The sequence below is a fragment of the Schistocerca americana genome, chromosome X (assembly GCF_021461395.2).
Source record: "Schistocerca americana isolate TAMUIC-IGC-003095 chromosome X, iqSchAmer2.1, whole genome shotgun sequence".
In the NCBI taxonomy this organism is placed as follows: Eukaryota; Metazoa; Arthropoda; class Insecta; order Orthoptera; family Acrididae; genus Schistocerca; species Schistocerca americana.
In genome coordinates, this window is record NC_060130.1 from 603,878,275 (window position 1) to 603,890,945 (window position 12,671).

At 37.7% G+C, this 12,671-nt stretch overlaps 1 protein-coding gene across 1 annotated transcript in view; it reads right to left on the reverse strand.

Moving 5' to 3' along the window:
• Positions 1–12,671, reverse strand: part of LOC124556202 — a 352,070-nt gene that overhangs the window by 22,142 nt on the left and 317,257 nt on the right. The window contains exon 12 of the mRNA XM_047130193.1: positions 1,299–1,378. Within this exon, the coding sequence (XP_046986149.1) occupies positions 1,299–1,378 (80 nt within the window). The remainder of the gene's footprint in view (positions 1–1,298; positions 1,379–12,671) is intronic.

Consider the following 12,671-nt stretch of genomic DNA (forward strand, 5'->3'; position numbering starts at 1 on the left):
CGCCCTATTAAATTTGGAGCTAAAACACTAGTGTAGACAGATCATTCCCACTTGCGTGGTTTGATTTCAATCGTTGACACCTACACTATCAATGACCTTTTATCTCCACCTTCTAGAGGGTGTAACTCTCTTCAGATGTATTTCTGGCCATATGTCAACATGACCTGTTTTGCTCCTTATCCCCTCATACATTGTTTTCAGCATGTTTTCCCCATTTAGTAAAATCTTATTGTACTGCACCTGACAGACAGCAAAGCTAAATTAGAGGCAAACTGGAAAGGTTTCTTCTGAGCAACTCGTATTCAGCTGAAAAATATTTAGAAACTTGTAGCTTATGTAATGTAAATGAGCTGGATACTTACATTTGCTGTGATGTAAATTGATCTGAAAATGTTCATCATGGATCATATTTAAACATAAATTATTTGAAATAGCCTGTAAAATTACCCATTCCACATATTACAGTATATCAGTCTATTAATCCATGGAGCATGTAACTAACTGAACTATCAGTATCTTAAATGTTTGGTGCTGTGCAGCTACCACTAATCTCTGGATCTTAATGGTGAGTAAAATCTGACATCTGCAACATAGGATTCATAAATCCTATGCAGCCGAGATTAACATTAACAGTGGCTCTTCAAGACAGTGCAGTGCTTCTGTCCCATTACAATTGTATGTTGAGTTTGTTATTCTCTCATGAGCTGTTATAGACAGCTTGGCAAATGACCACCATGGCATTCTATTAACTGATATTTACTCACAGACAAGAGCATCAGAAAACTAATTTTATTCACTTTGAATGTTATGTGTCATGCGTGAATTTACTTAGTTACACTGACACTCAAGAATCTTTTCTATCAACTGAACACAGGAATTCCTCTGCAGTCAATGGGAGACAATCCACTATTTATTTATAAAACATAACTAATATTAAATCTATCAATATAAGTTGAAATTATGATTTATCAACATCACTGCTTCCATAAATTTCTCTGATATGCTAATTAGTACCACATGCTCTCACATATCTTCAAGCTAGAAATCAAATTATACATCTCACTTTCCCATAAGTTTGATAGGTAAATGAATAAGATGGTCCTCAAAAGCAGATACCCGAGCAATCCACATGATGGAAATGGGTGCTTTGCACAGGGTGCACCTCGTAATTGTCATGAGAATAATGTGGAATTGTACAGCAAAACCACTTGAATACTAAGACATAAAATGCTAAAATGTGCACACATGTGTACTTGATTTTAGACGAATCCTACTTTTTATGCTTTGCCTGTACATACCTGCTAGAGAGAATGAGAAGGAAACTTGCAATTATAAAAAATTGCATATCATTGGATAAGTACCAACTCCAGGACAAACACTGTAAAAGAAATAAAAAATTTTTTTTTTTTACAATGCACCATCTAATATGTTAGTTATCTATCTTATGGGTAAACATATTAAGCTTTCTAAATTTTACAGTCTTTTGCAGCTTAGCAGATGATAGATACTAAGAAGTCTGTCTGAAGGGTCAAATTTAGCTTGGTTATTAAGTAATCATATCAATATTAATCACTGATTTCCTACATCTACATCTGCTCAACTAATAAAGAAATGTTTCAAAATACACTCCTGCCAAAAAAAGTGAGCACCTAGAAGGTGAGAAGGAAATAAAATGAAATTTCATGGGTTGTGAGGGTATGTGACATTATTTCGGTGATTGCAAAATAAAGTATAATTTACAAAGAACTTGGCAGTATGAGCTCACTTATCAATATCATGTTCCACCCTCTCTGACCTGGATCCATGCACCGATTCAGTTGGGAAGGGTATCATAAACCTGTTGTATCTTATAGCGAGGCAAGCTGGCCCAGAACTGTTGTAGCTGGTGCTTGATATCCCAGATACTAGTGTTGGGATGGAATTGACTGACCTGGTCTACATCTACACCTATACTCTGCATACCATTGTGAAGTGCATGGCAGAGGATATGTTCCATTGTACCAGTTATTAGGGCCTTCTGCCATTCCATTCACATATGGATCATAGGAAGAATGATTGCTCAAATACCTCTTTGTGTGCTCTAATTAGTCTAAGATTGTTTTTTTGCGATCCCTATGGGAGTGATACATAGACCTTGTAATATATTTCTAGGTTCATCACTTAAAGTTGTTCCAGAAACTTTCTAAGTACATTTTTACTGGATAGTGCAAATCTTTTAGCATCTTTGTGACACTCTCCCATGGATGACTCTCCATCCAAGATAACATGCTATGTCCTCCCTACCAAAAAAGTTACCAATCCAGGCACAAATTTCACATGATACCACATATGGCTGTACTTCTGATAATAAGTGCAATTGTGGTACTGAGTTAAAACCTTTTGGAAATCCAGGAAGACTGCATCTAGTCGACTGCCTTGATCCATGGCCTTCAGTATGTCGAATGTGACAGTGGAAGTTTGGTTTCTTATGATCATTGTTTTCAGAATCCATGTTGACTGGCAGGGAGGAGATCATTCGGTTGGAGATACCTCATTATGTTTGAGCTCAGAATATGTTCTATTGGGGAGAGATATGGGGATCTTGCTGGCCACAGATGTACTTCAACATAATGCAGACAGTGTGTAGAGATACATACCATTTGTGGACAAACACTGCCCCATTGAAATGGCACTATGATACAGTTGCATGAGAGCTAAAATGCGAGGATGCAGGATGTCTGTTAGAGTTCCTTTAATCACTGACAGCCACGATTGGAAGTAATAACAAATGGTTGCCCACACCAAGGCACCAGGAGTAACATTGCTGTGCCTCTCCCAGTCATTGGAAGACTGGGACCTCTCCCCAAGTCACCATCATACTCACTGACAATGGTAATACAGGGTACTGCAGAACCTTGGCTTATCACTGAACACAATGCAATACCATTCATTAGCAGTCTGCTTCCAACTCATGGCCCCACTCCAAATGCAGCCATTGTGTTGTGGTGTGAACAGCGCCCAATGCATAGGATGGTAATTCCCTAGTCCAGCTGCCCTAGTCTCCGATTAATGTTGTCTGATGACACAAAATGTTGCGGGAGTCCATTATGTGTTCTCAGATGGCAGGTGCAGATGAAAAGGGGGCAGGTGCAGATGAAAAGGGGGCAGGTGCAGATGAAAAGGGGGCAGATGCAGATGAAAAGGGGTTACAATGTGATTGGTGCACAATATGGTGATCCTCCCTTGTGGTCATCAGATGTGGTCAACTAGAACCTTGCCTCCACATTCCCATGCTCTCCAACATCGGGCCACTGTCACATCCAAATTCCTAAAAAAATCTGCCTATTGCATGATTCGACCAGCTGATCAAATGAAGACCCCCAATGAAATCACTTTCCACCTGTCAGATGCTGATAATGCTGTCTCACTTGAGTACACAGCATCTCTGTGTCCTTCACAGTGATCAATCAACATCTGACATCATTCATGTTCATTATATACCCTACCAGGCCAGGTAACAACACTAAACATGAATCACAGTTATACACTTCTCGATGCTTCACTTTTTTGTCAGGCAGAGTAAATTCAGAGTTTCTTATTCATCTACAGCAATAAATTACTACATTGTTCACAGCATTAAAATGTCATAAATATGCATTTCCCTCATGATAACTGCCCCCATCAGCTCCATAGGATAGGCATCAGAAGCTCCCATGACACATTATCAGCAGTTGTATGCTCTGTTTGTCCTTATACAACTCTTTTTTAAAAATCAACAGATGCACTACCTACATAATAAGGTTCTGCCTTCATGGTGCGTACACCAAATGACAAGAAAAATAAAATGAAATCAAATAAAAAAAATACCAATGTGACATAGTACTTACACCATCACTATTGTTAATACAGCAAATTACTTAGTGATAAGTTTCCACAACCCTGTGCTGTGTTCCTCTACCTTTCGAACTGACCCATAAGATGTTTTGTCCTGTTACAGCTGTCGATAGGACATATGCAAATGGCTTTAGGATTTGTGTACCAGTACTTTGATACAAAATGTGTTATCTGCGTAATGTGGTTAACTCAGTTCCTGCAGTGAGATAATGAACCTCCAAGACAGTTATTCAATTTACTTTATAAGAAGTGATATGTAATTAGGTAAAAAAGAATAACGTCATTTTTAATATAGTATAAGTAACTGCACAAGCTGAGAAGCAGCAGTATTATCATCTTTTCTCCTGCACAGTGTCATGAATTGCCAGAATGGGTGTGTACAAATAAAAAAGTAAAAAGTGCTAATAAAGAGATACAAAATAAATGCAGCAAATTTTAAAATGTGACATTTGTGAACATACACAGTATGAGAAGTAGGTTTCACACAACTTATGGTCTCCATCTCAATAGCTTAGGGAAGGACTTCGGAATAACAAGAATTCTTAAAATAGTAAGCAATATGTTGGGGTGCACTCTAATGCTATAAAGGTCATTTCTCTCAAGGAAAAACATTACAAGTACCTAGGAAAATTAATCACGAAATGCCATACAAGGGAAGCAATGCATCTGCTGAACATGAGTGACCTTTTTTGGGACAAATGAAATCACCTCCAGCTCTACACTAGATAATGCCAGTGCATGTCATTTATAATGCCCTAGATTGACACAAATTCATACAATAATAAGCTAACATTTTTGAATTATGATCTAGAGGACCTCAGTAACAAAACAGATGCTTGTGAATAATTTATTACAGGAATGGTACCACAGAAATCTGTAGATAACATTCATATTTCAAATTACAAGACTATAACCTAGCAACATTTGACATTAGAGCACACATTATATGTGGCATACCATTTACTTTAGGAAATAGTAAGCTTGTAATTATCTGAGAAAAAGTGTTGTGGGAGAATAAGTGCTGTGTTGACCAAGAGTTTGAAACAGTAATGCTCAAATTCGTATTTCAGTCTGTTTCTTTCTTGCTGGTAAGTATATATTGATCCCTCTCTGTAGATGTTGATACTATCCTGAATTCCCTTGATCGAATTTTGAGTAAATTAATGTTAGGTTTGCACAAGTTTAAATATTGTCAAACTCTGAGATCTGAACATGAACATTTTAAGATTTTATCCCACATCATGGGGCTAAAGATTTATTTGGCCTTGTACTCATCTGAATTACTACAGTAACTTGGGATCAACAACAAGTGGAACATGTTCTTAGAAGTTCTGGCCAAACAAATCCATCCTTAAAAAGAAAACCTATGCCTTTAGATGTTAAAACAAAAGGGCTGAAAAAAGGAAAACATTTGTATCTTGCACAGACTGACTACCTCCAAGTTAAATAAAGAACTCTATAAGCAGTGCTAGTATCAACTATGCAAAGAAGGCAGATGATTAAAATAAGAAAGTATAAGCCAACAGATCAGAAATAACTGAACAGGAAGTAAAATTAATAATGCAGAGTTAACCGTGAATAATGATGTAATATCTTATCCCTTCCTAGTTTGCAATATTTTTCACGAGTACTTTATTGATATAGTTGAAAGTGATTTCCACACGAAACAGAATGTATAGCAAACAGAACTGCAGCAGACACTGATAACATTCTCTGGCTCATTGATATCTTCAGAAACAAAAATGTCAGCACACTCATGTAAACATTGCTGAAACCATTAGTTCATGTAATAAACAATGTTCTTGAAGAAGGTACATTCACAGACAAATTAAAACTGGCTGTTGTCAAACCCTTGCACACAAAAAGGAAGATTATGGTTTAAGATCCCACTGACAATAAGATCATTAGAGAAAATTGCAGGAAAAGGGGGAAGAAAAGCATGTTCAAAACTACTGAACTATTGCCTTAACCTCAGCATTCAGCAAACTTATTGAGAAACTAACGTTAAAAAGCATCTTCAAACATTACAACACGGTAGACATTTTAGGCGATTTCCACCGTAGCCCCAGAATTCATCTGAGTACCATATCAGCAGCAGTGCAGTTTGCTGATTACCTACTTGAAAAGTCCCAAACAGCACATGTATTCTTGGACTTCTCTAAAGCTTTTGACAGAGTATGTTATAATGCACTCTTATAAAAAAAAATTGTGATGAATAGTGTCTCTGGTAAACTGATGCAATTACTAAAGGAAACACAGATAAAAGGCAGCATACAGTGTATGGGAATGATTTATGAGAATGGAAAACTATTAGAAAGGAGAAAATCAAGAACAAGAAATATAAACTATGGTGCCCAGTAGCCCCTATTTTAGAGCCACTGATTCCTGCTCACACATAACATAAATTATTTTCCAGGTGCTCTAGATTATAAGTATCTGTGAATGCCAATGACACATATGGAGTTGGCTGGGTAGACAGTGAATTTACCTTAGCAAAGTGGTTGAAAATGTCATTTAAAAGGCAGGAGCTCTTTTTAAGAGAGATAATCAAAAGTTAACATACAAATATTATTCACTTTAAACCAAATTGTCCACATAGGCAAAATACTATCAATGATGAAATTTTGTCAAAGAACTGTTTGGATTGTAAGTTTTTGAGTTAATTCATAGATGGCAGGCTTTCATGGAATCATTTTGCTCATACCTGAGGGAAAAAAGCCTAACCTATATATATGTTAACAAGATTATCACCAAATCTTAATTCTGAAACCCTAAGGACTTTGTATTTTGGATTAATATATACTTCCTTCTCTTATGGAATAGTCCTACACGAAAGGAACTGCCAAACTAACATCACTCCACCAGAAGATGACAAGTCTGACATTTTTCAAAATGTCACGGTTTTTAACAATGTCACTTGACTGGAAACCAGATAGCTTTTCATAGTGAAAGTGGGACCATGAATATCTTGTAAAAGACAATTTACCACTATTAACATCTCACAGTTTATGCCGTGTATATGGTACAAGCTATTATGCTAGTGAAAGTAGGCACCAAGACCAGAAACAGGAACATGCAATTTCACAATCATGATATGAGGCATAAAACAGATTTTCATATGGTCAACAGAAGATTAACTTTAACAACAAAAACCTCTGATTTCAAAGGGACCACTTGCAAATGATTATTAGAGTTTCACTGAAGATACTTTTAAAAGGCAACTTAAAAAGTGCCTCATACTTAACTGAAACTATATCTTGAAATTAAAATTAATTATAATGTATGCAACAATTCTGTCATAGCAATAAATGTAGAATTAAATTGCATATAAATACTACTGAACTATGGAGTGAATTATTACAGAACTACATGAATTAAATAGCTGCACAATGGTGTGAAAAACTTCACTGTGTACACCAATAACAATGTAATTACATATTGTTGACATTGCTTATGTATGTAAAATTACGTGCTATGAACATAAAACAAATATTCACATTGTGGTGTGTTATATTTCAAGAAAGGGCCACATATTAAGTTTATTTGTGGTATACATAACAGGTCACAGAATCTGGTAATGCAAAACATGAAAAAAGTGCTTCTGACTTTTACATTCAGATGGGTGATGAAATATTCAAGTTATTGAACTGTGAAATAACAGTTACAGACTTTGACCATAATTTTAGCCAGTTCTACATTAAAGAGCTTCTGGATAATGTACAGAGTTAGTGAAACTAGTAACACAACTGTACCATCATATAATTAATCTGAAAATTTTTCACCAGTAGTAGTAAGAAGAACAAAATATTTGAGTTTCAAAATCAGAGGGAAGGATGAAGTCACAGACAGGCAGTAGAAAGTACAGTTTGTGTGTGCTGCAGGGTTCAGCATGGAACACAAGACATTATATACCATACTACAGAAATTGCTTCTTTGTTGTCCATAATTCAAGGCTGAATATAGCATTAACTTCAAAGGTTTTTGGATATGTAATACACTGGATCTGGTGACTTAATCGCTTGCTATGTGTATCCTGATACTTCAGCCAGAGCATAGCTGTAGATCCCCTTCCAAACTGGTCATGATTATAATGTGATAATAACAATTATTATTATTATTATTATCATCATCATTATTGTAATTATTTTTGCTCTTTACTTCCTCTCAATTTTGTAAAACATATACACATTTTGATGTACAAAACAGGTACATTTTGATTTGGGGCAAGCCACATACAGAAATAAAAGGCATATATTTTTATATATACAGGGTGGTCCACTGATCACGACCGGGCCAAGTATCTCACGAAATAAGCGTCAAACGAAAAAACTACAAAGAACGAAACTTGTCTAGATTGAAGGAGGAAACCAGATGGCGCTATAGTTGGCCCGCTAGATGGCACTGCCATAGGTCAAATGGATATCAACTGCGTTTTTTAAATAGGAACCCCCATTTTTTTATTACATATTCGCGTAGTATGTAAAGAAATATGAATGTTTTAGTTGGACCCCTTTTTTGCTTTGTGATTGATGGTGTTGAGTGGTAAATTCGAGGGCGAATTTCTCCGAAGAGTGGTGGAATGTTGAGTGGTACTTCAAGATAGGTAAATAAATTAGTAAAATCAATGTGAAGTGAAGTAGAAATTAGAAAATAAATGGAAAACTTAGAAAAGTTACACACTGGCAAACAGTGGGCAGAGCAGAAGAGACAATGACCACTTTCAAGTCAACACGTTCAGGAGAAGCCATCGCCCTCCCCACATAAGCAGAAGCTGTCGATTCAACCATCAGGGCATTGTCCAACCAGCTCACGTGTTTCTCAATTGTCACATGTGATCAAAGGCACTCACCTACATTCCAAGAGCCAATGACCGACGTTAAGAAGATTCTTCGAGAAGCTTTTCAACGTGACAGAAGAGGAAATGACCGTGAAGTCGTTCACTTCCAGTGAACTGAAGTAAATAAATACGCGAGACGCAGTGGGCCCGACAGTAGTTTTCAGTTCCAGTACAATTCAGTCGGTGCTGAAGACCGTCATGCAGGAGGAGACTACATCGTACACAGAAGCACCAAGTCCGCTGCTGTAATGGAATAGCAAGCAGCAGCCTCACTGCCAGAAGACAGAAGCTAGAAGGTATTTGAAGACTGATTTTTACGCACCCGGGCAACTTGTGAGGATGGGAAAGAGACGGCCTCGCATCAGCAGTCACCTGTGAGCTGGGAAGAAGATCTGACAGCCAATGACTGGCAAGCTGAAGTTCGTTGTTCGAGTCCGGGACACTGGCCTTCCCCCGCCATGCTGCTCCACTGGCCGACGCACAACACTGACAAACGCGGCCCATAGAGAAGAGAAACACTGGGATGCCACATCCGAGGTATCACCATCTGATTCACGGCTTCGTTCTCAATAATTAAACGGGCCATCTCAAGATGCGCGTCTCCAGTCAACCGTGCGAAACAGCAACACGAGATATACACCGCCAGGCGTAATCAGATGCCACCGCCCAAGCAGCAGAAGGCTTCACAGACGACACAGCTGCTGCTCTCCCAGCCAGAACAATCCAGTAAGGAAACTCTAGTACAAAACTTTCAATAAAAGTTATCTTATGTAAGAATGCTGTTTCATTCTACCTCATACCCAAGCCAAGGAAGAACCCACCCTGCCCATATGTTGTTCAGAGAAAAAGTAATTTATTTAGTGTTTTTCACCCTGTCATAATGGTTTAGAATCAAATGCCCTTTGCAGTAATGCTCATCCTGACAATTGACTAGCCTCAAAAGAGAGCACCCAGTTACATTTGGTGTCAGAGAAAAAACCCTTGGCTCAATATGAGGTGTGAATGACAGTCACTGAAGGTCCACAGTTAGTATTGTTTAATGTGTGAAAGGATAGAGGCTTGCATAGCAATTGTAATATTTTCTTTATTTATTTAGATGTGCATTTTCTCTCAAAATTTTAAGAGTTTGCCGAAAATATTTAAACATCTTTTTAATTCAGTGCAGTAAGATTGTGTAACTAATAGTTTGTTAAATGATGACATGAAATCGTACGAAGTCAGAGTCAGCACTACAAGCGGTTTCTACTGAGGAAGCTATTGAGAGTTAATCAAATAGCACAGCTTAAAAATGATAATAATGCATTATTTAAACAGTTGTGTGGGGTTAGGCAAACCGGTTCAATCCCTCTCACCCTAGATTCCTCAGCAGCAGCCTTGGTAACTCCTTTTTGAGGTAAACCTGGCGAGGACATAACAGTCTTTTTTGATGATTTAGTAGCAGCTGCAAAGTTAGGATCATGGTCAGATGAACAGCTCTTACAAATGACAAAGTTAAGATTGATAGGAGAGGCTAAAGCACACGTATTATATAAAGAATTATCGAATGCTCCAACATTTGAGGAATTGAAGAAAGGATTACTTAAACGTTTTCAAGAACAGAACAGCTGTAGATTTTATAGAGAAAAATTAAAGACTATCACTCAGAGGCAAAATGAGTCATTAGAAAGCTTTGTAAATAGGATTAGAAAAGTTAATATTAACACCTATCAGTTGACAACTAGTGATGAAGCAAATAAAGTTATTTTACAAGAGGCAGAAGATAGAGCTCTGGATACATTTTTATGTGGGTTACCTCCTGAAACGTCCCGTCGTGTCAGGGCAGAGTTTCCTAAAAATTTAGCGGAAGCTGTATCTGTGGCGACGGCTATCGAAGAAATAGACATTGCCACCAGATACAAGTAGAAGCGAAATGTATTTTCAGAAGGAGTACGATGTTTTAGGTGTGATCGACAGGGACATATAGCAAAAAACTGCAGAAACCCCAATGCACTAATTGTCAAAGAATAGGTCACACATTCAAGGAATGCAGGTCTACGAAAGTTTTTGGAAATAGAAATCAGTTAAACTCAAACGGGAATGTTGGAGCTGCCGCCAGGCGTTCCCAATAAAATTTCATGCCATTAAGGCGAATGTGAAGGCGGAATGCTGGTTATCTGCTACCATACAGGATAAAGAGGCAAGGATACTGGTGGATACAGGTGCAGACGTATCAATAGTGAGTAATGAATGCATTGGAGAAAAGAAATATGACCCTCCAAGATACAGATTGAGTGGGGTAGGAGGAGATACAGTGAAGTCATTAGGATGTACATAATTGATTTTCTATATTCACGGTGTACAATTTCAAGAAGATGTAGAAGTGGTAACAAAGGTAACTGACGGGTACGACGCGATCCTAGGGCTGGATTTCCTGAATAAACATCACGCTAAAATCAACCTCAGACAGCAAACTGTAGAACTTAGCGAAATAGTGTTTTAGCTAGGTGACACCGCTGCAAAGGGCCCGCTGCCGCAAGATTTCCCCAACCGGAAAGCGAAATCAACTACATTGCGTGCAACGTCCTTGAAGATTGATTCGCGGGATAAGATACCATTTGGCTCAGGAAAACTTTTCTGGATGACCGTTGACCCCGAGGTACCTACAGATACAGTGTGTCTAATAGAGCCATTAGAGGAAAATGAGAAATTAGATGTATCACATTGTTTTGTACGTAGAAGTGTTGTATGGGTTCAAGACGTTGAGGGAGAAAGAAAAGTACCAGTACATATTGACAATTTCGGAGTGGAGGACAAAGAGTTGCATAAGGGAATATTAGTAGCTACAGTCAGTACTTTTGAAGAAGAAGATTTCATTTGGTCAGATATTACTGATTGTCAGAAACCAGACGCCTATAAAACCGCATTATGCCAGAAGATTGAGCATTTGAAAGGAAATGATAGAGACACGATAGAAGCAGTTTTAGTTGAGTTCCAAGATTTATTTAATGCAGAAGGTCTACTGCTAGAAACAGATATCACTCAGCATAGGATCCCAACAGGAAATAGCCCCCCAGTTTATAGGAAGCCTTATAGAGTTCCGCATCACTTACAGCCAGTACTGGATGAATTTTTAGAACAGCACCTAAAGATGGAATTATAGAATATTCTGATTCGCCTTATAATTCAAATATTGTAGTTATTCCAAAGAAGTCTCCCGATGGTACGAAACGATATAGATTTTGTTGTGACTACAGACACCTTAACAAACAAACTATCTCAGATGTTTATCCTCTTCCAAACATTACAGATATCATTGACAGTTTGGGTAACAGTAAATACTTTTCAACAATCGATTTACGTAGCGAATATCATCAATTGGAAGTTGCACCTGGAGATAGGCATAAAACAGCATTTTCTACCCCTGGAGGCCACTGGCAATATAAAAGAATGCCTTTCGGTTTGAAAAACGCCCCAGCAACTTTTCAAAGACTACTCAATGCAGTATTGCGAGGACTCAGAACTCAGCAATGTTGTGTATATCTAGACGATATTATTGTATTCTCCAAAGACATTACTGAACATGCTGTGCGTCTGCGTAACGTTTTTCAGAGACTTAGAAAAGCTAAATTAACAGTAAACATGGAAAAATATAGTTTTGCATTGACAGAGGTTACATACCTAGGGCATGTCATTAGTGAAAGAGGAATTAAAACAGATCCTCGATTAATTTCGGCAGTTAAGGACTTCCCAACACCACAACGCATTAAGGAAGTACAAAGATTCATTGGTCTCGCATCGTATTACCGAAAATATGTTCAAAATTTTGCTGAAATTGCCCAACCCTTAAACCCGCTATTGAAAAAGGGTGCAAAATTTCATTGGTCTGAAGATTGTGAATCAGCATTTCAAACCCTTAAAGATGAGTTAACACACAGTCCAGTATTAGGCTACCCAGATTATAATAAAGAATTTATTTTATCCT